The sequence below is a fragment of the Budorcas taxicolor genome, chromosome 17 (assembly GCF_023091745.1).
Source record: "Budorcas taxicolor isolate Tak-1 chromosome 17, Takin1.1, whole genome shotgun sequence".
Classification (NCBI taxonomy): domain Eukaryota; kingdom Metazoa; phylum Chordata; class Mammalia; order Artiodactyla; family Bovidae; genus Budorcas; species Budorcas taxicolor.
Genome location: NC_068926.1, coordinates 965,703 through 992,996, shown reverse-complemented (window position 1 = coordinate 992,996; position 27,294 = coordinate 965,703). Strand labels below are relative to the sequence as shown.

The window sequence follows — 27,294 nt, the reverse complement described above, 5'->3', positions numbered from 1 at the left end:
TAATGCAGGAGAGCAAGAAGGCTATAGGAAACAGACTCAGCTGCTTCAGGGATGTGGAGAATCTCATACACTCAGAGACCCAGGACAGACGCAGTAGTTTGAAAGAAGCCTGGGCTAGACCTATATACTGATCTTAGAGAGGCTCCCAAGAGGCAAGAGATCACCCTGAGGGCACCAATGCTGGTGGCAACCATTCTGGGGATGTCATTCTACCACAAGGACACTGGTGCTGGCAATGCCATTTTGGGATTCACCCTATAGACTATTTGCTCCAGGGGCTTATCTGCACACGAGCAAGCTGGCAGCAGCCCTGTGGCCCAACCAGGGTCATGCAGACAGCCTCATGGGAAGCCGATGCAACCTCCAGCCTGACTACAGCCACTATGCAGGGCACAGTCTTGCAGCCACCCAGGCCAGGAACCAGGAATTTGCCTACCAGACTGCCCACAGTACTCTTCCCACCACAAAAGGAGGAGTCACATGGTCCATATAGGGGGCACCCTAAGAACATACAGCTCTGAAATAGGAGGGGAGCAAGCTACTGGGCCCTATAGGATGTCAATTATATAAGGCCACTTCTCCAAGATCCAGAAATATAACCAACTTACCTGATAAATACAAAAAATTGGGCAAAATGAGGAGAGAGCAAAATATGCTCTACACAAAGGAATAAGACAAAACTTCAGAAAAAGAACTAAAAGAAATGGAGGCAGGCAACCTACCTGATAAAGAGTTCTCATTAATGATCATTAAGATGCTCCATGAATGTGGGAGAATAATTAGATGAACACAGTGAGAATTTTAAGAGTTAGAAAATATAAAAATAAACCAAACAGACGTGAAGATTAAATACCCATAAAAAAGAAACTGGAAGAAAAAGTATTTTAGATGATACAGAGAAGTATAATAGAAACATGGAAGACAGAGTAGTGGAAATCATCCAAGGTGAACAGGAAAAAAAAAAGAATTTGAAAAAAATGAGTAGTTTAAGAGACTTCTGGGACAACATCAAGCATACTAACACTCGTATTATGGGATACCGGAAAGACAGAAAAGGGCAGAGAAGTTACTTGAAGAAATAACAGGTGAAACTTACTTAACCTAGGGAAGGAAATGAACATTCAGTGAGAGGAAGCAAAGAATCCCAAACAAGAGGAACTTAAAAAGGTCCACACCACAACACATTGTAATTAAAATGGCAAAAATTAAAGAGAAAGAGAAAATCTTAAAAAGCGGCAAGAGAACACCCCAGACTGTCAGCTGACTCTTCAGCAGGAACTTTAGCAGGCCAGGAGTGCCATGATATTCCAAGTAATGAAACAGTAAAATCTATACCACAAATGTTCTAACTGCAAGGCTCTCATTCAGATTTGAAGGGGAAGAGGAGGAGTATTCCAAATGAGCAAAAGCTAAGAGAGCTCAGTACCACCAAACCAACTTTATAAGAAATGAATTCAAGGAATTTCTCTAAGTGAAAAAGAAAGACTCCAAACAGAAACATGAAAATTCTCACATGTAAAGGCAAACAAATAGTAAAAGTAGTAGATAATCAACTTAAAAGCTAGAAGGAAGGTAAAAAGGCAAAAACAGTAAAATAATTTATAGCTACAATAAATAGTTAAGGGATATACAAACAAAAAGATGTAAAATATGACATAAAAAACATTAAATAAAGGGAGGTAGAAATAAAAATGCAGGGCAGTTACAATGCATTAGAACTGCAGAGATCTTCAATTTAAAATAATCACATATATACACGCACAGGTTGTTATATATGAACCTTATGGTAATAACAAAAGAGAATCATCAGGGATTTCCTGGTAGCTTAGTGGCAAAGAGTCTGCCTGCCAATGAAAGAGACATGGGTTTGATCTCTGGGCCAGGAAGAGACCTCATATGCTGTAAAACCACCCCACATGAGCCACAACTTCTAAGCCCACTTGCCACAACACCTGAATCCTTCATGCCCTAAAGCCCGTGCCCTGCAACAAGAGAAACCAAGAAGACCTTTCACAGTAATGAAGAGCAGACCTCACTCGCTGCAACAAGAGAAAAGTACACACAGCAGAAAAGACCAACCACAGCCACAACAAAGAAACAAACAAATAAATAAAATTTTAAAATTAATTAGATGATATTTTTAATAGGAATATTAAAGAAAAAGAACAAAAGAGAACCATAAAAATGACCAGAAAACAATTAACAAAATGGCAAGAACTACATATACATCAATAGTTTAAATGAAAATAAACAAACTGCTCCAATCAAAAGACAGAATGGCTGAATAGATTAAAAAAATAAAACCTATCTGTATGTTTCCCAGGTGATGCTAGTGGTAAAGAACCTGCCTGCCAATGCAGGCGACATGAGATGCGGGTCCAATCCCTGGGTCAGGAAGATCCCCTGGGGGAGGACATGGCAACCCACTCCAGTATTCTGGCCTGGAGAATCCCCATGGACAGAGGAGCCAAGAAGTCTGCAGTCCACAGGGTCATACAGAGTCAGACACAACTAAAGCAACTTACCACACACATATGCTACCTACAAGAGACTTAATTCAGATCTAAAGATACACCCAGACTAACAGTGAAGAGATGGAAAAAATACTCCACATAAATGCAAATGAAAAGAAAGCTGGGGTGGCAGATGTACATCAGACAGGACAGACTTTAAAACAAAGATGTTATCAAGACACAAAGACAGGCATTACCTAACGATCAAGGGATCAATCCCAAGAAGATATAGTAACTGTAAATGTATACACACGCAACATGCGTGCCTGCATGCTAAGTCACTTCAGTTGTGTTTGACTCAGTGCAAGCTTATGCACTGTAGCCCACCAGGCTCCTTTGTTCATGGGATTCTCCAGGTAAGAATACTGGAGTGGGTTGCCACGCCCTTCTCCAGGGGATCTTCCCAACCCAGGGATTGAACGTGCATCTCTAATGTCTCCTGCACTGGCTTCTTTACCACTAGTGCCACCTGGGAAACCCAACACAGGAGTACCTAAATAAATTAAGCCAACAGGATTACAATAACAGTAGGGGACTTTTAACACTCCATTTATATCTACGGACAGATCATCCAGAAAAAATATCAGTAAGGAAACACTAGCCTTAAATAACACATTTGACTAGATAAATTTTCTATGTATATACAGAATATGGGCTTCCCTGGTAGCTCAGATGGTGAAGAATCTGCCTGTAACACAGGAGACCTGGGCTCAATCAGAACATAAGCAAAAAGCAGCAGAATACTCATTCAAGTGCACAAAGAACATTCTTCAGGATATGTTGCCACAAAACAAATCTGAATAAATTTGAGATGACAGAAATCATATCAGTATTATGAGAAGAAAAATCAATACGAAAAAAAATGAAAAAGCACAAATACATGCAGTCTAAACAATATGCCACTGAACAACCAACAGGACACTGAAGAAATCAAAAGGAAATAAAAATCTGGAGACAAATTAAAATGAAACACAATCCAAACATGACACAATAATCCAAAGTCTATGGAACACAGCAAAAGCAGTTCTAAGAGGAAAGTTTGCAGTCATACAAGCCTACTTCAGGAAATAAGAAAAATCTCAAAGCAATCTAACCTTATACCCAAAGGAACTGGAAAAATTAAAATAAACAAAACCTAAAGTTAGTAGAGGGAAAGAAATAATTAATATCAGAGCAAAAATAAAGACTAAAAAACAGAAAAGATCAATGGAAGAGCTAGTTCTTCGAAAAGATACACAAAATTAATAACTCTTTAGCCAGACTCATAAGACAGGGCCCAAATAGACAATTGAGAAATTACAGGTGAAACCACAAAAATACAAAAGATCATTAGATATTACTGTGAACCAACAAAATGGGCAATTTAAAATAGATGTATTCCAAGCAATATACAATCTCCAAAGACAATCAGGAAGACACATAAAATATGAAGACTGGTTACCAGTAATGAAACTGAACCAATAATTGTGAAAATTACCAACAAAAAATCCAGGACCAATAGGTGATATTCTATCAAACACTTAAAGAGTTAATACCAACTCAAACTATGCCAAAAAACTGAAGACAAAGGAATACTTTGGAATGCATTCTGTAAGATCAGCATCACCCTACCAAAACAGGCAAAAACACCACCCCAAAAATAAAATTACAGCCCAGTATGACTGATGAACACAGGTGCAAAAACTCTCAAAATATTAGTAAACCGAAATCAACAATGCACCAAAAGAATCATACACTGTATCAAGTGGACTTTATCCTAGAGACATAGGATTAGAGATGATTTAATACTCCACAAACCAATCAATGAGATATACCACTTAAATACACTGAATACAAATGATATGATCATATCAACAGATGCACAAAAAGCTATTGATAAAATTCAATATCCATTTATGATTTAAAAAAAAACTCTCTAGAAAGTGAGCACAATATATATATTGTGAACCTACCTCAATATAATAAGGCCATATATGACAAGCCCACAGTTATCATACTCAATGGTGAAAAGCTGAGAGCATTTCTTCTAAAATCAGGAACAAGACAATGATGTCCACTCTTGCCACTTTTATCCAACATAGTTTTGGAAGTTCTACCCACAGCAAACAGAGAAGAAAAACAAATAAAAGGAATCTAAATTGGAAAAGAAGAAGTAAAACTGTCAATGTTTGCAGAGGACATGACCATATATAGAAAATCCTAATAATGCTACCCAAAACTATCAGAATTAATTTAATACATAAACTCGGTAAAGATCTAGAATAAAAATGTAACATTCAGAAACATGCTGTGTTTCTATACACTAATAGCAAACTATCGGAAAGAGAAACTGATCACATTTACAATTTCATCCAAAAGAATAAAATACCTTGGAATAAATACAACCAAAGAGGCAAAAAACTTGTACTTTGAAGCTATAAGACATGGATGAAAGAAACTAAAGACAACAAAAGCAAATGGAAAGAATACTATGCTCACGGGTTTGAAGAATTAATACGGTTAAAATGATCATAAATCCTAAAGTAATCTATAGATTCAATGCAATCCCTATCAAAATACCCATGATACTTTTCACAGAACTAGAACAAATAATTCTAAAATTTGTCTGCAAACACCCCAAACAGCCAAAACAATCTTAAGAAAGGAGAACAAAGAGGGAGGTATCATGTTCCCTGACTTTAAATTATATTACAAAGCTACAGTAATCAAAATAGTCTGGTATTAGTACAAAAAAAGGAAAAATACATGGGTCAATGTAACTAAATAGAGAGTACGGAAATAAATCAAAACTTAAATGGTCAGTTAATCTCCAACAAAGAAGGCAATGGGGAGTAGACAGTCTTTCAACAAATGATGCTGGGAAAAGTGGACAGCTACATACAAAAGAATCCAACTGGATTGCTTTCTAATATCATGCACAAAAATAAACTCAAAATGGATTAAAGACTTAATGTAAGACCTGAAACCATAAAATTCCTAGAGGAAAGAAGATAGTATGATCAAAGCAATATTTATTGGATTTCTCTCCTCAGGGAAGGGCAACAAAAGCAAAGATTAACACATGGGACTACACGAAACTAAGAAGCTTTTGCACAGCGAAAACTATCAACAACTAGGAAGGCAGCCTACCAAGTGAAAGAAAGTATTTCCAAATGAACCATCCAATAAGGAGTTTCCATCCAAAATAAACAAAAAAGTCATACAACTGAACATCAAAAATAAAAATAAAAATGGGCAGAGTACTTGTATAGCCATGGCTCCAAAGAAGACATACAGATGGCCAACAGACATATGAAAAGGTAGTCAGCATCACTAATAACCAGGGAAATGCAAATCAAAATCAGAAGAAGATCTATATCATACCTGTCAGAACGGCTATTTTGAAGAAGTTAACAAATAAGAAATATTGGTGAAGATGTAAAGAAAAACCTTTGTGCACTGTTTGCAGGATTGTAAACTAGTACAACCACTATGGAAAACAGTATGGAGGTGCCTCAAAAAATTAAAAATACAGCTACCATATGATTCACCAATTCCATCTTCTTCACACCTGAAGAAAACAAAAACAGTAACTGGAAAAATATGTCCACCTCTACATTCACTGCAGCACTGCTTACGATAGCGACCATATAAAAGCAACCTTTGTCCACTGATAGATAAAAGGATAAAGAATATATGGTATACATACAATGAAATACGAATAGGCATAAAAAAGAATGAAATCTTACCATTTGCAGCAACGTGGATATACCTAGAGGATATCATGTAAGTGAAATAAGTCAGAGACTACAAATACTACATGATTTCATGTGAAATCAAAGATAACAAAACAAACAAAATAAAGTGAAAACAGAATCAACAAACACAGAGAACAAACGGGAGACTGACACAGGTGAGTACGGTGGAAAGGGGGAGAATTAGGTGAATAGTTAAGTGATATAAACCTATAATTATGAAAAGAATAAAGTCATGGGGATGTAATACACAACATAAAGACAGTGATACTATAGTGATTCTGTGTGGGGATATGTGGCTAAAAGGCTCATATAGTGATCATCTGACCATTTCATAAAGCATGCAAATGCCAAATCATTAAACAGTGCTCTTAAAACAAAATACTGTACATCAACTGTATTTTTTTAAAGGGTTTGAAGACAGAAAAATGAATTTAACAGCTTCGAGTGTGGCATGAGTAAACTACTTTTTTTGTCCGAAATACTAAAATTATTCTATGTATTTTTGTAACTAAGTATACACTCTATTTTCTTATATTGCTGAATCAAAAGGCATTTACTAAACATTTATTTGTTCACTATAAACAGTGGTGAGGCAAATGTGAAAATCCTTTGAAGAAATGCAGAACAGTAAAAGCAATTTACTTTCGTCAAAATAGGAAAGTGCTAAAAGCTCTTATAAACTGCAAGGAGGCAAACTTAGCCAATATATGCAAATATAAATGCAAAAGGGGGAGGCTGAGCATAAAATTGTACTTGTATCTAATGCACACACGCTATGTACACAACATGATAATAATGTAAAACAAAGATGAAGAGTAATTTAAAACAAAACAATACCATTTTCTTCTACTACAATGATTAATTTCATAACAATAAAATGTTAATAAGAAAATAAAATCTGGGACTTCCCTGGTGGCACAGTGGTAAGAATCTGCCTGTCAATGCAGAGGACAAGGGTTTGATCCCTGGTGCGGGAAGATGCCACATGTTATGGAGCAGCTAAGTTCATGTGCCACAACTACTGAGCCTATGCTCTAGAGCCTGCGAGCTGCACCCACTGAGCCTGTGTGCCGCGACTACCGAAGCCCAGGTGCCTAGAGCCTGTCCTTTGCAACCAGAGAATCCATCACAATGAGTCGCCCGTCACTGCAATGAGAGCAGCCCCTTCTCACCACAACCAGAGAAAGCCCTCGTGAAGCAAGGAAGACTGCATGCAGCCAAAAATAAGTGAAAAAAGAAAATGTGGAAAGAAAAGCCCAAATCTGTATACATTTTATAAACGTCCATAACCAAAACATTTCATACCTGTAAACATGGCGTGAAAGTAAGGACTACAGGCAGCCAGCACCACTCTATGAGCAGAAATTTCCATGTCTTCGGCCACAATTGTGACATCACACAGCAAATTCTGACTGTTTACAAGAGAGAGAGAAAAAATTTAAATGATAACAACAGTAAATGTATTGAACATCCTATGCAAAACTTTTACAGTGAAAGCCCAATTTTCTGAAGACTTAACTAAAAACTGCCATCCTTAAAAAGGAGTTCCCAAACATGAAGCACAAATAAAACAGCCATGACACAGGCCAACATGCCTTTGCCCTCACTCAGAATTTTTGCTTTTGTTATCTCAACCTAATGAAAGTTACTGGCAGCAAATTATCAATCGAGTATGAAGGGAAAGTTGTTTATATTAAGAACTGCATCAACAGAAGTGGCAGATGGTGGTATGACACTAAGACTAGACAAAATAAAACACACATAGAAACTAAATTGGGTCAAAGTACCAAAACTATACAGAAACAGGAAATGTCCTGGGTCATGAAGCAAAGGTAAAGTTATATTCAACTACTTGCTGCATCAAAGCCATTTGAGCATTTGAAGGTTAACTTAATCAGAACATTTTCCAGTACAAAACATCTCATTCTTTAAAGTCAGAAAATATTACCACACATAAAATTAAAAAGCATTTTGTTACCTTAAAAGTTATTCAGTACATATAATTACACTTCCAGTTCTAAAACATCCATTTCAATGGATGTGCATTCTAATGCATTCAAAAACATGCAGTAAACACTTTTCACAAGCTATATAAGCTGCTAGATGAAATGCTCCAGCTAATTAAGAATATCACAGAATATCTTTTTGAGAAAAATCTTTGCTGGCATTGATTTCAGAAAAAAGAAGAGGACTCCACCAACCTTACTGGCTATCACGTTGTTGATGACTGAAACAAGGTGTGATGAGCCCAAAGTCCTTTCTGCACCTCAAATATCCTGACACTGAATTCATGAGTATAGTGTACCTAGGTGACACTAGGCCTCCTGCTCAATTATCCCCATTCATTCCCCACAAGGGTACCTACCAGCTTCTGCAATTTCTGAAGCTTACAAGAAACATTTTCACAGGAGCTTAACCCAGTCTTTGAGTGATCCATTTCCACACCACTTTCAAACTTCTTTCTGTGCTGTGCTGTGTGAGCTCAGTTGATTCAGTCGTTTTCAACTCTTTGCAACCCTATGGACTGTAGCCTACCAGGCTCCTCTGTCCATGGGATTATCTCAGCAAGAACAGTGGAGTGGGTTGCCATTTCCTCCTCCAGGGGATCTTTTCAATCCAGGGATCTAACCTGCATCTCCTGCGGTTCCTGAATTGGCAGGTGGGTTCTTTACCACTGAGACACCTGGGAAGCCCTATTTCTGTCGAGTTCACACCAAAACTTCTGAAGATCCTACCGGTACTTGCATTCCCTCCAAGTACAGAAGAAACTGTAAGAAAAGGGGCCAACCCAGCCCCAGTGAGGACAGCATCCCAGTGATAAGCTCACTGTGCCCTGTAAACTGAAGCATGGGTTATAATGAGACACAAGGCAAGTTGCCTGTTAGGCTCCAGAGGTGGCACATCACTCTCTGAAATTCCTCCAGATCAATGTGGAAAACTGACAAAGTCCACAGTACACTCTGAGCAGTTGAAACCACTCTGCAAGTCTATGAATTCCATGGGTTCTCAAGTAAGCAAGAGGAAGTCAGTGGTTTTTCAGGAAGATGTTATGCAGGAGCTCCATCCACATGTATAATTTCACTTAGACCCTATCAATATCTTATGCTGCTGCTGCTGCTAAGTTGCGTCCAACTCTTAGCAACCCCATGGACTGCAGCCTACCAGGCTCCTCTCCATGGGATTTTCCAGGCAAGAGTACTGGAGCGGGCTGCCATTGCCTTCTCCGATCAATGTCTTATGAGGTCCATGTTATTGTAATTTCTACCCTTAACATGTACAGCTGGGGAAACCAAGGTAAAGATGAATAAGCAGTCTAAAGTCACCACTAGTGGCAATGCCAGGATTCAAATCTAAGGAGTCTGGTTTACAAAATCATCTAAACCTATGTGATTTTAAGACTTGTTAAAGCTTGAATAAAACAAGGAATAGAAAGTATAAACAACAGCCATTTTTTATTAGACATACTGTACACCAGATATGATGCAGAATTCAATATATAGTTTACAAAAGGCCCAGTTTTAGTAGGTTTTTAGCACTACCACTACAAAAATAGTTAGAAATCAAATTCAACGAAGCACTGCAAGATCTTCTCTGCCCTTAAGGAGACTAGCAGAAAGGTCTGACGATGCAAGGATTACAGAACAAAGTAGAAAGTGCCAGAGTGAAGACACTAGAACAGGGGAGTCATCTAAATCAGACTTGGGGTTAGAAAAGGCACCCTGCAGCTACTGCACTTAGCTGAGTTCTAATCACAGATAAGTGTTACCTGGATGGAGAGAAGAAAGAGAATCTCACACAGAGAGAAGAGCAGATGCTACTGGACGGAGACCTGAAGTAGCAAAGTAACACGGGGAGTGTGGCACAAAAAGAGCATTTGAGAAGAAGAGTGATGCTGGGGTGAGCAGAGCCACCCAGGTTTCCCACCATGACCATCTGCACACAGCTCAAACGTGAGCCAACTTCATCTTTATGTCTCTTTTCCTTTTGTCAATAATCCTTCCTAGTGCTCCAGTTTCAAGATGGAACTTAAATGGAATTATACTGAACACCTCAAAATCACATAATTACATTCAGCTTCAATTATAATTATTCATTGATCCAAACCTTTTATCATATAATTATCTTGGCCTTACCGGCTACTGGTAAGGTAATTAATATCAGTTAGTTGCTCAGTTGTGTCCAACTTTTCAACCCAAAGGAGTATAGCCCACCAGGATCCCCTGTCCATGTAATTCTTCAGGAAAAAATACTGCAGTGGATAGCCATTCCCTTTTCCAGGGATCTTCCTGACCCAGGGATCAAACCGAGTCTCCTGCATGGCAGGCAGATACATTACCATCAGAGCCACCAAGGTATAATAGTAGCTTATTAGCTGATGTTAATTAACTAATAAGATAAAAACAAAGGCAAACCAGTATGAAGTCACACCCTGGGATAGGTCACATGGAGTGTAATGCCACATTATAGATCAAAGACACGCTTAGTTTTAGTATTCAATTCCAGCAATAACATATTTTTAAAACATTACTTGCAGACAAGAGAGATTTGACCAATCTTCCTATCATTCAGCCAATCTGTGTCTACTGAACGTGGCCCTTACCTTTTCCTTTCAAGTGTGCATGCTCACAAGAAGTTGAATGACTTTGGATGAGGAGAAGAGAACTACAAATAAAATCCAGCAATAAAAATAACAGAAATTTGTTTTAGCCACCCATACCCAAAGCATACATGGTGAGTTTATATTTCTACTATGTGAAATCTAATGAGGCAATTGACTATAAAAATTAAAGTCTTTCAGAATGAAGGTATAAATAAAGTCGCTAATTAGTAAAATCTGCATTTATTCACTCATTCATCAAATATCTAAAGTGCATACAGGGCACCAAGGACAATGTCAGTTAATTAACTAATAAGATAAAAACAAAGGCAAACCATTATGAAGTCACAACCTGGGATAGGTCACATGGAGTGTAATGCCACATTACAGATCAAAGACATGGTTAGTTTTAGTATTCAATTCCAGCAATAACATATTTACCACACGTTTACCACAATAAATAAGACAATGCCCATGACAGTAAGGAATCTACCCTGGAGGATGGGAAAGAGACAAGCCAACAGACACTTACAAAATGAATTGACAGCTATTAGGGCAAGTGTTGGAGGTTGGAGTACACGGCACACAAGCCAAGCCCTAACACAAGCCAAGCCCAGGAAAGCTTTGGAAAGAGAATAACTTCGAAGCTCAAGTCTGGAGAAGAACAAGGGTTACACAGGCCTCATATAAAACTCAAATGACACAGAAAAAAGATAGATACTCATCTCCCAAGTGAAACATCGTAACAAATGGTCCTTCTCAGGAAAAAAATTCCTTTGAAAATAAATCATACCCAAATATATCAACACACTCTTTGGTTTTCAGGTATCAAAGGAGTGAATTCCTAAGACTAGAAAATCCTATTATTTCTGTATATACAGAAGCCTTCCCTAACCATCGGGAAGGCATTCCAAGACCTCCAATGGATCCCTAAAACCGCAGATAGCACTGAAACCTGTATGTACTGTTATTTCTCATACATACATACCCATGATAAAGTTTAATTGACAAATTAAGCATAGTAAGAGATTAACGAGTGATAATAAAACAATAACTATACTGTGATAACAGTTATGTGAATGTACTCTAGCTCTCTCAAAATACCTTACTATACAAAGTTAGTGTGTTTTCCATCTTAACTGAACAATTATCATGCCCTGTGGCTATAACTTTCACAGTCTGAGGTGTGACAGCAAAATTAGCACAAATTTCTTTTTCATTTTTCACAATTTCACAGATGGAAGGTTCATTCTTACCACAGATCTTAGCAACCTCAGCATATGATGTTTTTTTCTTCTCTTAAGTCAAGAACATTTACACTTTTCACTTAAAGGAAGTACTTTACAGCTTATACTTGGCATTTCTGAATTGCCAGCATCACTTCTCCTGCACTTGGGGCTATTATGAAGTAAAAGAAGGGTCACTTGAACACAAGCACTGCAACAGTCAACCTAACAACCAAGAGAGCTGCTGAGTGACGAATGGCTGAGACACACTGGGCAGAGGGGTGAGTCTCATCTCAAGCTGGAGCAGGCAGAACAATACCATCACACTACCAGAACAGTTTGACCACGGTAACCGAAACCTTGGATAAGAGTGGACTAATGTGTATCTTACTCCTTGGAATAAAAGTTATGACCAACCTAGAAAGCATATTGAAAAGCAGAGACGTTATTTTGCTGACTAAGGTCCGTCTAGTCAAGGCTATGGTTTTTCCAGTGGTCATGTATGGATGTGAGAGTTGGACTGTGAAGAAAGCTGAGCACCAAAGAATTGATGCTTTTGAACTGTGATGCTGGAAAAGACTCTTAAGAGTCCCTTGGACCGCAAGGAGATCCAACCAGTTCATTCGGAAGGAGATCAGCCCTGGGATTTCTTTGGAAGGAATGATGCTAAAGCTGAAACTCCAGTACTTTGGCCACCTCATGCAAAGAGTCGACTCATTGGAAAAGACTTAGATGCTGGGAGGGATTGGGGGCAGGAGGACAAGGGGACGACAGAGGATGAGATGGCTGGATGGCAACACTGACTCGATGGACGTGAGTCTGAGTGAACTCCGGGAGTTGGTGATGGACAGGGAGGCCTGGCGTGCTGCGATTCATGGGGTCGCAAAGAGTCGGACACAACTGAGCAACTGAACTGAACTGAACTGAATGTGTATCTTCTTAAAAGTTAGAATGTGCCATTAGGCTCTGAGGTATCTAAAATAATTGGTAGTTTCAGGAAACAAGAATTTACTTTCTACTGGAGGTGGGGATGGTGGCGAGATTACATAGCATCTGTCCACCTTTCTCTCTCAGGTGCACAGGATGAGCCAGACTCAGAGCTGGTCAGCTGCTTCATCAAATGCTGGCTGCTCAGCATGAGGGGAGGTGAGATAGAAAAACAAGCTGTTTTAATTAAATTAGTCATATTTAACCAAACCTCCTATAACTGATAATGTGGTTCAACAGACAAGTGAGATGCAACCTAGCGAAAATGTCAATAATCTTAAAGAGCAACACAACTCCGTAACAAGTGGTACCACCATCAACTTTTTCTCCTTAAAACAACGATGGTTAGAATGGGAATTTCTGTAGCAATGATGCACAAGGAAAACCTAGCTTCTGGTTCACCACCACATTCAGAGGCCTGAAAAACAGCAGAGATTGTACCTGCTGAGATTTCAAAGCAAAATAAGAAAGGGTGATGGCCAACTACGGTCAGTGATTTAGAAAGTGCCTTAAACATGAAAAGGATCCCAGAATAGAGAGTTTCACAGAGGAACATGAGAGCAGAATGACAGGGAAAAGAGATAAAACAGAGTCACAGGAAGATGTGGCAAGAAGCATATTACTGAGTATTTGTAGAGAAAGGAAGGTAAAGAATCCAGATTTAAGGACGTCTAAGAATACTTGGTCACAGTTAAGAGTGGAAAAAAAAAAAACACCAATAATTGGAAATAAAGTGAAAGAAGATATGAGCAACAGGAAAAATAGGGATGAAGCAAAGTGGAAACATGAGGATTTTACAGAGACGAAACAGTAATGGTAGAAGTGAGTTCTGAACATGTGTGATGAAAAAACTACGTGCAGAAAAAGGAAAATATGTACAAGGAGAACATCTTCATTAAAAATTATTTTAAAAATCTGATGAAATAAAATATGAGCTAGATATTCCTGCTGTTACTGTTGCTGCTATGCAGTCACTAAGCTGTACCCAACTCTTTGCAACCCCATAGACTGTAGCACTCCAGGCTCCTCTATCCTCCATTATCTCTGGGAGTTTGCTCAAATTCCTGTTCACTGAGTCTGTGATGCTATCTAACCTTCTCGTTCTCTGCTGCCCCTTTCCTTTGGCCTTCAACATTCCCCAGCATCAGGGTCTTTTCCAATGAGTACACCTCATTGGAAAATGAGGAGTGAAGAGCAATTAGTAATAGCTCCAGAAAAGACGAAGCAGCTGGGCCAAAGCAGAAATAACGTTCAGCTGTGGATGGGCCTGGTGGTGAAAGGAAAGTTGATGCTATAAAGAACAATATTGTATAAGAACCTGGAATGTTAGGTCCATGAATCAAGGTCCATAAATTGGACATGGTCAAACAGGAAATGGCAAGAGTGAACGTTGACATCTTAGAAATCAGTGAACTGAAATGGATGGGAAAAGGCAAATTTAATTCAGATGACCATTGTATCTACTACTGGGAGCAAGAAATGGAGTAGCCCTTGGAGTCAACAGGAGAGTATGAAATGCAGTACTTGAGTGCACTCTCAAAAATGACAGAATTACCTTGGTTCATTTCCAAGGCAATCATTCAGCATCATAGTAATACAAGTCTGTGTCCCAACCACTGATGCCAAAGAAGCTGAAGTTGACTGGTTCTATGAAGATCTACAATGCCTTCTAGAACTCACACCAAAAAATATGTGCTTTGCATCTTAGGGGATTGGTATACAAAAGTAGGAAGTCAAGAGATAACCAGAACAGGCAAGTTTGACCTCAGAGTACAAAATGAAGCAAAGCAAAAGCTAACACAGTTTTGTTAAGAGAGCATGTTGGTCATAGAAAATACCTTCTTCCAACAACTCAAGAGATGACTACACATGGACATCACCAGATGGTTAATACTGAAATCAGATTGACTCTACTCTTTGCAGCTGAAGATGGAGAACCTCTATACAGTCTGCAAAAAGAAGACCTGGGGCTGACTGTGGCTCAGATCGTGAGCTCCTTATTGCAAAATTCAGATTTAAGTTGAAGAAAGTTGGGAAAACCACTTGGGTATTCAAATATGACCTAAATCAAATCCCTTATGATTATACAGTAGAGTTAATGAATAGATTCAAGGGATTAGATCTGGTAGACAGAGTGCCTGAAGAAGTGTGGACAGAGGTTCATAATTGTACAGGAGGCAGTGTCCAAAACCATCCCAAAGAAAAAGAAATGCAAGAAGGCAGAGTGGTTGTCTGAGAAGTCTTTACACATAGCTGAGAAAAAAAATGAAAGTCAAGGAGAAAGGGAAGGATATTCCTAACTGAATGCAGAATTCTAGAGAAAAGCAAGGAAAAATAAAAAGACCTTAGAGAACAATGCAAAGAAATAGAGGAAAACAACAGAGTGCGGAAGACAACAGATCTCTTAAAGAAAACTGGAAATATCAAGGGAACATTCATATAAGAATGGGCACAATAAAGGATAGAAACAGTAAGGGAACTATGAAGCAGAAAAGAATAAGAAGTGGTGATGAATACACAGAAGAACTATACAAAAAATGTCTTAATGACATGGGTAACCACTATAGTGTGGTCACTCACCTAGAGCTGGACATCCTGGAGTATGAAGTCAAGTTGGGCCTTAGGAAGCATTACTATAAAGCTAGTGGAGGTGACAGAATTCCAGCTGAGCTATTTAAAATCCCAAGTTGATACTGCTAAAGTGCTGTACTCAGTATAGCAGCAGGTTTGGAAAGCTCAGCAGTGGCCTCAGGACTGGAAAAGTTCAGTTTTCATTTCAATCACAAAGAAGGACAATGGCAAAGAATATTCCAACTACTGTATAACTGTGCTCATTTCACATGCTAGCAAGGTTATGTTCAAAATCTTTCAAGCTAAGCTTCAACAGTACTTGAAATGAGAAATTCCAGATGAACAAGCTGGGTTTAGAAAAGGCAGAGGAACTAGAGATTAAACTGCCAACAACTGTTGAATCATGGAGAAATCAAGGGAATTCCAGAAAAACATCTGCTTCTGCTTTATTGACTATGCCAAAGCCTTTGACTGTGTGGATCACAACAAACGGTGTGACATTCTTAAAAAGACGGGAGTACCAGACCAAATTACCTGTCTCCCGAGAAACCTGTAGTAGGACAAAAAATAACAGTTGGAACTAGACATGGAACCACTGACTGATTTAAAATCGGGAAAGGAGTATGAGAAGACTGCATATTGTCACCCTGCTTATTTAACTTATATGCAGAATGCATTACATGAAATCCAAGACTGGAAGAAGCATAAGCTGGAGTCAAGTTTGCCAGGAGAAATATCAACAATCTCAGATAGGCAGATGATACCACTCTAAAAGGAGAAAGTGAAGCGAAACTAAAGAACCTCTTGATGAAGGACAAAAAGGAGAGTGAAAAAGCTGGCTTGAAGCTCAGCATTCAAAAAACTAAGATCATCGTATCCGGGCCCATCATTTCATGGCATTTCCTTCCTCCTCATACCACACACCTTCTGACCTGGGGAGGCTCATCTTCCACTGTCATATCTTTTTGTCTTTTCATACTGTTCATGGGGTTCTCCTGGTAAGAATCCAAGAGTGTTTTGCTACTACCTCCTCCAGTGGACCATGATTTGTCAGAACTCTTCACTGTGACCCGTTTATCTTAGGGAGCCTGGCACCCCACTTCAGTACTCTTGCCTGGAAAATCCCATGGATGGAGGAGCCTGGTGGGCTGCAGTCCATGGGATCGCTACAAGTCAGACATGACTGAGCAACTTTACTTTCACTTTTCACTTTCATGCATTGGAGAAGGAAATGGCAACCCACTCGTGTTCTTGCCAGGAGAATCCCAGGGATGGGGGAGCCTGGTGGGCTGCCGTCTATGGGGTCGCAAAGAGTCAGACATGACTGAAGCGACTTAGCAGCAGTAGCAGTAGCAGCCCTGCACAGCATGACTCATAGCTTCACTGACTTACATAAGCCCCTTCACCACAACAAAGCTGTGATCCATGAAGGGGTGATCAGTTCCGTTCAGCTGCTCAGCCCTGTCCAACTCTTTACGACCCCATGAATCGCAGCACGCCAGGCCTCCCTGTCCATCACGAACTCCGAGTTCACTCAAACTCAAGTCCATCGAGTCAGTGATAACATCTAGCCTTCTCATCCTCTGTCATCCCCTTCTCCTCCTGCCCCCAATCCCTCCCAGCATCAGAGTCTTTTCCAATGAGTCAACTCTTTGCATGAGGTGGCCAAAGTACTGGAGTTTCAGCTTTAGCATCATTCCTTCCAAAAAAATCCCAGGGTTGATCTCCTTCAGAATGGACTGGTTGGATCTCCTTGCAATCCAAGGGACTCTCAAGAGTCTTTTCCAACACCACAGTTCAAAAGCATCAATTCTTCGGCACACAGCTTTCTTCACAGTCCAACTCTCACATCCATACATGACCACTGGAAAAACCATAGCCTTGACTAGATGGACCTTTGTTGACAAAGTAATGTCTCTGCTTTTCAATATGCTATCTAGGTTGGTCGTAACTTTCCTTCCAAGGAGTAAGCGTCTTTTAATTTCATGGCTGCAGTCACCATCTGCAGTGATTTTGGAGCCCCCAAAAAATAAAGTCTGACACTGTTTCCACTGTTTCCCCATCTATTTCCCATGAAGTGATGGGACTGGATGCCATGATCTTCATTTTCTGAATGTTGAGTTTTAAGCCAACTTTTTCACTCTCCTCTTTCACTAAGGGGTGATACTCTTAGCTATAATTCAAATGAGAAACAATCAAGGTAAGATCTTCCAGTTTTCTGACTTAGGAGGGGAATCTGAAGGCAAACCCTGAAGCATGCTGGTGTGCAATCAGCAATGCCACAAAAAAGAAGACAAAAACAAAAGCAAATTCACTCACTACCATCCATTCTTCACATCTTTGAATTGTTTAATGATTCTATCATGGTCAATAAATACCACCTAATAGGAAATCTATCACATGTGCTTAAGATACATTGTAGAAGATTATAAGCTAACTTGAGACTGTTAGCTTCAAAATGTCTGTTAAATTTTCTTAAATAAATGAGTTTGCTTGAGTTAGGGCTCTTCCCAACTACTCTATCCTTTAAGGAATGTTTTATATTCTACTTTAGTACAACAAGAAAACAAAAGAAGCTGATAATGTTTTACTGTAGAAACATATATATATATATATACACACACACACATATAAGTTAGGAATAAAAAAAATTCACACTCTGTGCAATTTCCTAAAACCTTTTAAAAAACAGTAATACGCAATATAAAGCTATGAAGCGAAAGAAAGCCAGCCTCATTTCAGTTTACTGTTTAATTCACTTCTGACCTAAGAAACAAAGTACAAATAACCAAAGAAGAGCCACAACTCAGTGAGTGTTTTCATAGAAGCAAAACAGATACAATCTTAGTAGTGATCTGTGTCCAGGATGTCTAACGTCCTAAGGGAAAACTACAATAACCAATCCCTTAAGAGAGACCTCAGGCTCTTAATGTTTATCCTATCTTCTAGAATGTAAAACTGCTATTATAACTGAACAATTAAATATTTACAACTTCTGTGTGATATACAGGCAAACATTCAAACTGCTCCAGTGATTTACTAAAAAGTTTCAACTCCTAAATGTAACTTAAGGATCAATATTTGTTGCTGTTATTCAGTCGCCAAGTCATGTCCAACTCTTTTGAGACCCCAGGGACTATAGCTCGCCTGGCTCTTCCGTCCATGAGATTTCCCAGGCAAGAATACTGTAGTATATTACCATTTCCTCCTCCAATGGATCTTCTTGATTCAAGGATCAAACACACATCTCCTGCTTAGCAGGCAGATTCTTTACCAGTGAGCCACCACAGAGGCCCAAGGATATTAACTTCCTTCTCAGTAATAGGTTGGCTCCCACTAATACTCTTTGAAACTTTTAAAATGCAAGTCCAGTCTAATCCCATATCCTAGAAGACAGTCAGGAGAAGGCAATGGCAGCCCACTCCAGTACTCTTGCCTGGAAAATCCCATGGGCGGAGGAGCCTGGTAGGCTGCAGTCCACGGGGTCGCTGAGAGTCAGACATGACTGAGCGGCTTCATTTTCACTTTTCACTTTCATGCATTGGAGAAGGAAATGGCAACCCACTCCAGTGTTCTTGCCTGGAGAATCCCAGAGACATGGGAGCCTGGTGGGCTGCCACCTATGGGGTTGCACAGAGTCGGACACAACAGAAGCGACTTAGCAGCAGCAGCAGCAGAAGACAGTCATTTTTGCTTTCTTTATTTTAAATGCAAAACATTAAATCCAAGAGTTCTCTTCTGGTCACCTCAAAAAGCTCACAGTGTAATGTCCTCGAGTAAAGGTATACTGGGGATACAGCTTGTCTCTGTCTACTCTGTAGGCCCAATACACTCTGCTGCGTATGTTAAGCACTCTGTAAAGGTTTACTGCTTTGCTTTCGAAAATGTTAGTGTGTTAGTGCTTTGAAAAACTCCTCCCATTGCCAAGCCACGTCCTGGAAATGTACAGAGCTGACTTCCCCACCAGAGATGTGTTACTGTACCAGACTCAACTTTCACTACACTGAGAGGCTGTTCTTCTGACATCACTAGCTTTACAATGTGACACCCTTTCTCAGAAACCTTCACTGATTCCCACTGCCCTTGGAATCAAGTCCCAATAAATCACCATTTAAGCCTGCCATAATTTTGACCTTTTCTACAGACTCCCCAGCATGAACTCTTTTTGATGCATTTTACCAAAAAAGATACCTCTGGCCCGACCCTAGTTTGTGCAATTATCTAGACCAGGAACTGCCTTTCCTCTCCAGTACTTTTTATGAATCCTACTGCACCCCTACCAGGCCCCGCCAAAATCACTTCTGCGAATTTCTCTTGTGAGAACCCTCTTCAGAACCCACATTTTGCACACAATCTTCCACCACCTCATTCTCTTCTCTATATCTCCTGCACAAGGGGCATGGGCAATGTCAGACACTGGCTCTTCTGGCTCCCACAAAGCCTTCCAGGCATGCTAGCTGACTTCAAAGGAGAACTAGATATCTATAAGTACTTATTGAATACACTGTTTAGAAGTGACCACAGGGTTTTTAAATGAAATAATTTTGAGTTATTCAAGCTCATATTGAGATAGGACATAAGGCTCTATCTGGGCCTCTGAAGTAAAAGAAATGAAAAACTAGTTTAAAGAAAAGGTAACAGTTCACTTTTATAAGCTTAAATTATAATTCTTAACTTAAACTTAAATTAAAATTCTATAACTTACTCCTGGTCCTCCTATTTCTACAACCATACCTTACACCAAGTATAACTGGAAGAACAGTGAGGTGAGTTTTACTTCTAAAACTTCACTTTCATCAGTCAAATGTTCATAGAAACACCCCAGTGTACAGCTGATATTCTACCTATTAGAAGTGTCAGCCCAAAAGCAGAATGGTGAGAACAAGAAGCTCTCCCTTCCCAGATGTCTGGAAACTACTCTCAGCTACCCATTTCTGGCAGCAGGAAGTTGATGCAAGAATAGGAAATAACTAAAGATTTTCAGCTGTACAAGCAATAGACCTCTTGAATTTTTAAAGAATTATATAAAATTGGCAATAAGGGGTAAAAGAAAAGGGAAAGACATTTAAAAAAAAAAATTTCTAATGAGCCACAAAGAGAGTTCATTTTTTAAAACACTAGTGGTCAGTGATTTCATCTAAACAATCCTTGTTGTGGACCTGGCAGTCAAATTCAGCTATTCAAAGCTTATCTTTCTTTCTGAAAACCAGTACCAATTATTACCCTACTTATATGCTAGCTACTGAAATGGTACAACACAAAGAACACAAGCATACTGTCCACAGCCACACAGTTCACTGCCAAAATGGGACAAACAACTGAATGAAGGGTAAAGCTAAACAATCCTTGAACAAGACAAGGGCACCATACAACCTGCAGGGAAACAGGAGAAAAACCTCACAGGGTAAGAAAATGTCAGGGAAGCAATGAAACTGAGACTACATTCCATCCACTCCCCTCATATAGTTATGGCTCAAAGAGGTAAAACAACTGGCAAGGCCAAAGACTGTCCCAAAACTTGGGTCATCTTCCTCAGGGGAAGGTGAGCTAGGTGTGGCCTTCCCTGTAGTTAAGTGAGTCAGACCTTCGTCAACAGGGGCCTACACACACGTAAGTGAAAAACCAGGCTACCAATTCCATAGGAGCTGGCGGAAAGGTAAGAGGAATAGGCCTATTAACAGTCAACCTTTATAGACTTTTCAAAGAAAAAAATGTCTCAACATAACCACACTATTTTTCTTACTTTTATTTCAATGTCATTTAATAACTACCACATTTTATATCCCAGTAACTATTTTCCCAACCAGACTGACTGAAACAGCAGGGCCAGACCTGCTGGATTATTCCAACTATGTTTTCACCCTAAAACTAAATGAAAACTTACTGATTGAAACTGACGTCAGAGCAGCACTAGGAAACAAATCAAATATACAATAACTTTCCCTCATCTTTCTCTCTCCAATCCACTCTCCACCTAGCAGCCAGTGTGTTTTGTTCAAAATACAAATCTGATCATGCCACATCCCTGCTTAAAACTCTACAATGGCTCTTCCCATGGCAACTCCTGATAAAAGACAGAAATGCAGAAAGCTCTAAGAATGCTGGCCTTCACGAACCCACCCAGCCTCCTCTCTTGCCATGATACCCCACCTATTTGACTCCAGCTACCCATTAGCCCCACAGGAGCCTGGCTCTCTCCCACCACAAGACTTGGATATTGCCATTCCCTATGCCTAACTTCCTGAGAAGGTGATGGCACCCCACTCCAGTACTCTTGCCTGGAAAATCCCATGGACAGAGGAGCCTGGTGGGCTGCAGTCCATGGGGTCGCGAAGTGTCGGACACGACTAAGCGACTTCACTTTCACTTTTCACTTTCATGCACTGGAGAAGGAAATGGCAACCCACTCCAGTGCTCTTGCCTGGAGAATCCCAGGGACAGGGGGAGCCTGTTGGGCTGCCGTCTGTGGGGTCGCAGAGTCAGACATGACTGAAATGACTTAGCATGCCTAACTTCATTTCCTTATTTCTCTTTTCCTTCTGATCACAGCACAATTATTCTTATCCTCTCAGGGAATATTTCCCTGACCACTGTTATCTATCTTCACAGCCCTCACTGTAGCAGTTATTGCCATTAAAATTTGCAGTAAATTATCTGTATGATTGTTTCATTAATGCCTGCTGCTTATAATCAATCATAAGCCCCATGAAGGCAGCAGCCATGTCTGTTTTGGCTCACCATTGTTATCTCCAACACCCAGCAGATGAATATTCATTGAATCATGAACTTAATTAAAGAAGAAGCTAACAAATGATGGAACAAAAGAAAGGATTGCCTTTCAAAACACAGCACATACATTAAAGGAAAGTTTAAGTCACTCCCTTCTTAGCCCAAGCTTTCAAATATAGGTGCTTTCACAAAGGAAATGATGGGAAAATATATACCTTTCACAAAATGCTAGGAAAATAATACCAAGATGGTTCATTCATACTTCAGTCTTCTAATTAAAAAAGCTACTCATTTTTCATTCAACACTTAAAGTCACTCTTTTCATTGTAGCAACTCAAGTATTTGAAAATACTTTAGCAATGGGCAGGTCACTACTGCCTAAAATCACTAACACTACCACGACCATCATTAACGAAAGAGTTATATTTTTCTGTCTAAAAACTTTTCCATATTTCATGCAATGGAAACAAGTAAGCAGGGGTAGAAAGACTGATATCAGACAAAACAGACTTCAGAACAAAGTCTATAATAAAAGACAAAGGATGGCATTATATAATAATAAAGAAATCATTATAAGAAAAGGATGTAATACGCATTAACATATATGCACCTAATACAGGAGCACTTAAATATATAAAGCAAATATTAACAGACACAAAGGGAGATATGATAATATACAGTAACACCCGATTGACATCAGTAGACAGATCATCCAGACCAAAAAATCAATAAGGGAACAGCAGTCTTAAATACCACATTGGATGTAATCGGTATCTGAAAGACATCCCATCCAAAACACCAAATTGCACATTCTTCAGAATGTTCTCTAGGATAGATCACATGCTAGGCCACAAAACAAGTCTTAAAACTCTGACAAGATACAAACCCAACCAAGCAATTTTTCTGACCAGAATAGTGAGACACAAGAAATCAACTACATGGGGAAGGAGGTAGGAGGTATATTCAAGTGGGAGGGGACATGGGTAAATCTATGGCTGATTCATGTCGATGCTTGGCAGAAACCAACACAACACAACTCCCCAAAATCTATCAGTTCAGTTCAGTTCAGTCGCTCAGTTGTGTCCGACTCTTTGCGACCCCATGATTCACAGCATGCCAGGCCCAAAATCTATAGAAGGCAGTAAAAGCAGTTTTAAGAAGTTTATAGTGATACAGGCCTTACTCAAGAAAACAACCTAATCTACACATAAAGGAATTAAAAAAAGAATTACAAAGCCCAAAGTCATAAGGAAAGAAATAGTAAAGATCAGAGAAAATATTGAGTAAAACAGAGACAAACACACACACACACACACAAACCAATGAAACCAAAAGCTGGTTTTGGGTTTTTTTTTTTGGTTAAAGGAAAATAAAATTGAGAAACTTCCAGCCAGGCTCACTACCAAGAGAGAATCCAAATAAAAAATTAAAGAGGAGAAATAACAATCCATAACACAGAGATATCAGAAGATCTTAAGAGAATACTAAAAGTAGTTATATACTAACAAATTAGATAACCCAGTAGAATGGACAAATTTCTAGAAACATACAACCTTCAAAGACTGAATTAAGAAAAATCAGACAATTTCAACAGTGAAACTGAATCTGTAAAAAAAAAAAAAAAAAAAAAGAATTTCAGCAAAAAAAAAAATCCAAGACATGATGGCTTCACAGAAGAATTCTACCAAATATAGCAAGAAGAAACAGCTAACATCTATGCTTCTCAAATTATTCCAAAAAAGTGAAAAGAATGGAACACTCCCAAATTGAATCTATGAGGACACCATTACCCTGATAACAAAACCAGAAAAAGACACTACAAAAAAAGAAAATTATAAGCTAATATCTCTGATGAATATAGATGCAAAATATCCTCACAAAGTATTAGCAAATCAAATTCAACAATAAAAATAGGATCACACACCATGATTAAGTGAAATTTATTCCAGGGATGCAAGGATGGTTTAATATCCATAACTCAATGCGATATACTACATTAACAAAAGGAAGGATAAAATTCACATGATCACCTCAATAGATGCAAAAAAAAATGTATTTGACAAAATGCAACATCCATTCAATATAAAAAAAAAACTCAGCAAAGTGGGTAAAAAAGCATATCTCAACATAATTAAGGCCATTTACAATAAATCTTTAGCCAATGATTAAAGCTGAAAGCTTCTCTAAAATTAGTGACAAGAATGTTCACTCATGCTACTTCTATTTAACATAGTAAATCCTAGTCACAGCAATTAGACAAGAAAGAGAAATAAAAGGATTCCAAATTGGAAGGAAAGAGGTAAAACTGTTACTACTTGCAGGTGACATGATACTATACATAGAAAACCCTAACGTCTCAATACCAATAAAACATTAAAATAAATGAATTCAGTCAAGTTGCAGGAAAGAAGATATCTCTACTGCTTTTCTATACACTAATAATGAACTATCAGACAGAGAAAGTAAGAAAATAAACTCATTTAAAATCACACCAGTCTCCATTTAATAAGGACACCAGTTATACTGAATGACTGGTTTCTAAACAAACACATTCCTGTTTCTAAACAAACACATTCTGAAGTACTGGGCATTAAGATGTTAACATATGCATGTGTGTGTGTGTGTGTGGTGGGGGGCACCTGAACACAAGACAGTGCCATACCTCCAGTCCAAATACAGTTGAGGGGGTACTTTCAAGATGGCAGAAGAGTAAGATGAGACCACCTTCCTCCAGACAAACACATCAAAAATACATCTGCATATGAACAACTCCTTCAAAACACATTCTGAACTCTGGCAGAAGAACACAGACTTCACAGCCCATCTTCACAGAATGAGGCAGAGTAAAAGATAAAAGCAGGGAAGGCAATGGCCCCCCACCCCAGTACTCTTGCCTGGAAAATCCAATGGACGGAGGAGCCTGGTGGGCTGCAGTCCATGGGCTCGCTAAGAGTCGGACACGACTGAGCGACTTCACTTTCACTTTTATGCACTGGAGAAGGAAATGGCAACCCACTCCAGTATTCTTGCCTGGAGAGTCCCAGGGATGGGGGAGCCCGGTGGGCTGCCATCTCTGGGGTTGCACAGAGTTGGACACGACTGAAGCAACTTAGCAGCAGCAGCAAAAGATAAAAGAAAAAGAGACAAAGGAATTTGGGACGAGGACCTGGGCCTTGGGGAGGGAGCATAAAGAAGGAAAGGTTTCCACACACATGGAAACCCCCCTCTCAAGTACAAACTAGGAGAACTTCAGAGCCTCAGAGGGGAGTGCAACAGCAGGTGCTTAAAAGGCAAAACAGAATTCAGCACAGACATCAGTGCTGACCAGCACTTTCCAGCCTGAAACATATGTCTACATGGCCACTAGTGAGAGGAGGCTGGGTACTGAGGGTTAGGCTTCAGGGGTCAGGTTCCAGGAAGAGGACTGGAGCTGACTGCTGTGAAGATACTCTTAAGAGGGTAGTACAGCAAAGCTGAGAATCCAGGGAAAAGCCTGAACCTGCTGGAGAAGCAAGGGATCATTGTCACAGGGACACAATAGCTCTGCCAGCACAAAGACAGGAGGACCTGGTCTTGGCAAGTGTCATAGATGGGAGAAGCCATGGCTATGAACTGCAACCCCAGAGGTAGAAATGTTGACTAGCTGCCACCAAAGAAGGGAACGAGCACCAGAGGCAGGACTAGCCATGACTTCAATTTGTAATCCCAGAGGAGGAATGCAGGCCACTTGGCCACCACCAAGAGTACCAGGGCCAATGGAAAAGACACCACTGCAGTCCCAAACCCAAGCTATGAGCAGGCACAGGTCATTATCCACACATTCCTGGGAGCCTATGAAGATATGCTCTGCCAAGGGACCCACGACACAGGGCCAACTGCCCTGAGGGAGCACATGACCTGCCTCAGACTGGCAAACTCCCTCGGGAATCAGCGGACAGCAGGCACACCCCACAAACCCCAAATGTGTGTCTTGCACCCCTCCATCTCCTCAGCCCAAGTAAACAACTGAACCCTAGTAAGTAGCAACTTTCAGCCCTTCTCATTTGTGCAGGAAACAGAGGAGGGCAGCCTACAAGCAGAGGCGGGTCCAGAATCCAAGCTGAGCACCAGGGGCTGTGTGATCTAAGAGGAAAGGAATTCCTTCCTGAAGCCACAGGTACAGCAGATTAAATCTCCACGATTAGTTTGAGCCTGTGGACTTTGGGGCCAACTGCAGACTTTGGAAGCAACTACAAGCTGCCGTAAGACCAGAACTGAGTCTGAGGTGACCCCACAGCAGGTACAGCAGGTCCAGAGAGCTTCCTAGAAACACTGGAGGCTTCCTGAGTCGGCAGATTGGAGGGAGCTCACTGTGTGATGAGGACAACGGAGGACATTTTTCTTACTACCACTCTCTCCCTGTATACATAAATAATTTTTCTTCTTCATACTGTTCCATTGTTACTTCTTTTTCATTATTCCTTTAATTTTGGTTTTACGTATTCCTCTTTTAAATGTGTCTATTTTAAAATCATTTTATTTCTATTTTTACAGTACTCTCATGATACTGCATTGTTACCCATGTTTTTGGTTTGGTGTTTTTGCTAGTCTAATTTTAAGTATTTGTTTTCACTTATGGATTTATTGACTTAACTGTTCTCTTTCATTTTTTGGTTCCTGTTTCCATTCTTTTTTCTCTCTCTCCCCTGTTCTCCTTGTGAGTGTGTGTTTATGAGTGTGTGAGTTTATTTAGCTATTTCTTTGACCATTTCTCACAGGGTTTTGTCTGTTCCTTGTATGATTGTTGGCTTCCTTTTTTTTTTCTTTTTTTCTTCTTTCTTTTTTTAAGTCCCTTTCTTTCTTCTTCTCTTCTGTGCTGTGCAGCTTGCAGAGTCTTGGTGCTATAGTAAGGCGTTGGGTCTGGACGTTGAAAGTGAGAGACCTAAATCCAGGAT

The 27,294-nt window shown here is 39.6% G+C and overlaps 1 protein-coding gene across 1 annotated transcript in view; it reads right to left on the bottom strand.

Moving 5' to 3' along the window:
- KLHL2 (kelch like family member 2) overlaps positions 1-27,294 on the bottom strand; it is a 163,293-nt gene that overhangs the window by 114,088 nt on the left and 21,911 nt on the right. The window contains exon 3 of the mRNA XM_052654745.1: positions 7,556-7,662. Within this exon, the coding sequence (XP_052510705.1) occupies positions 7,556-7,662 (107 nt within the window). The remainder of the gene's footprint in view (positions 1-7,555; positions 7,663-27,294) is intronic.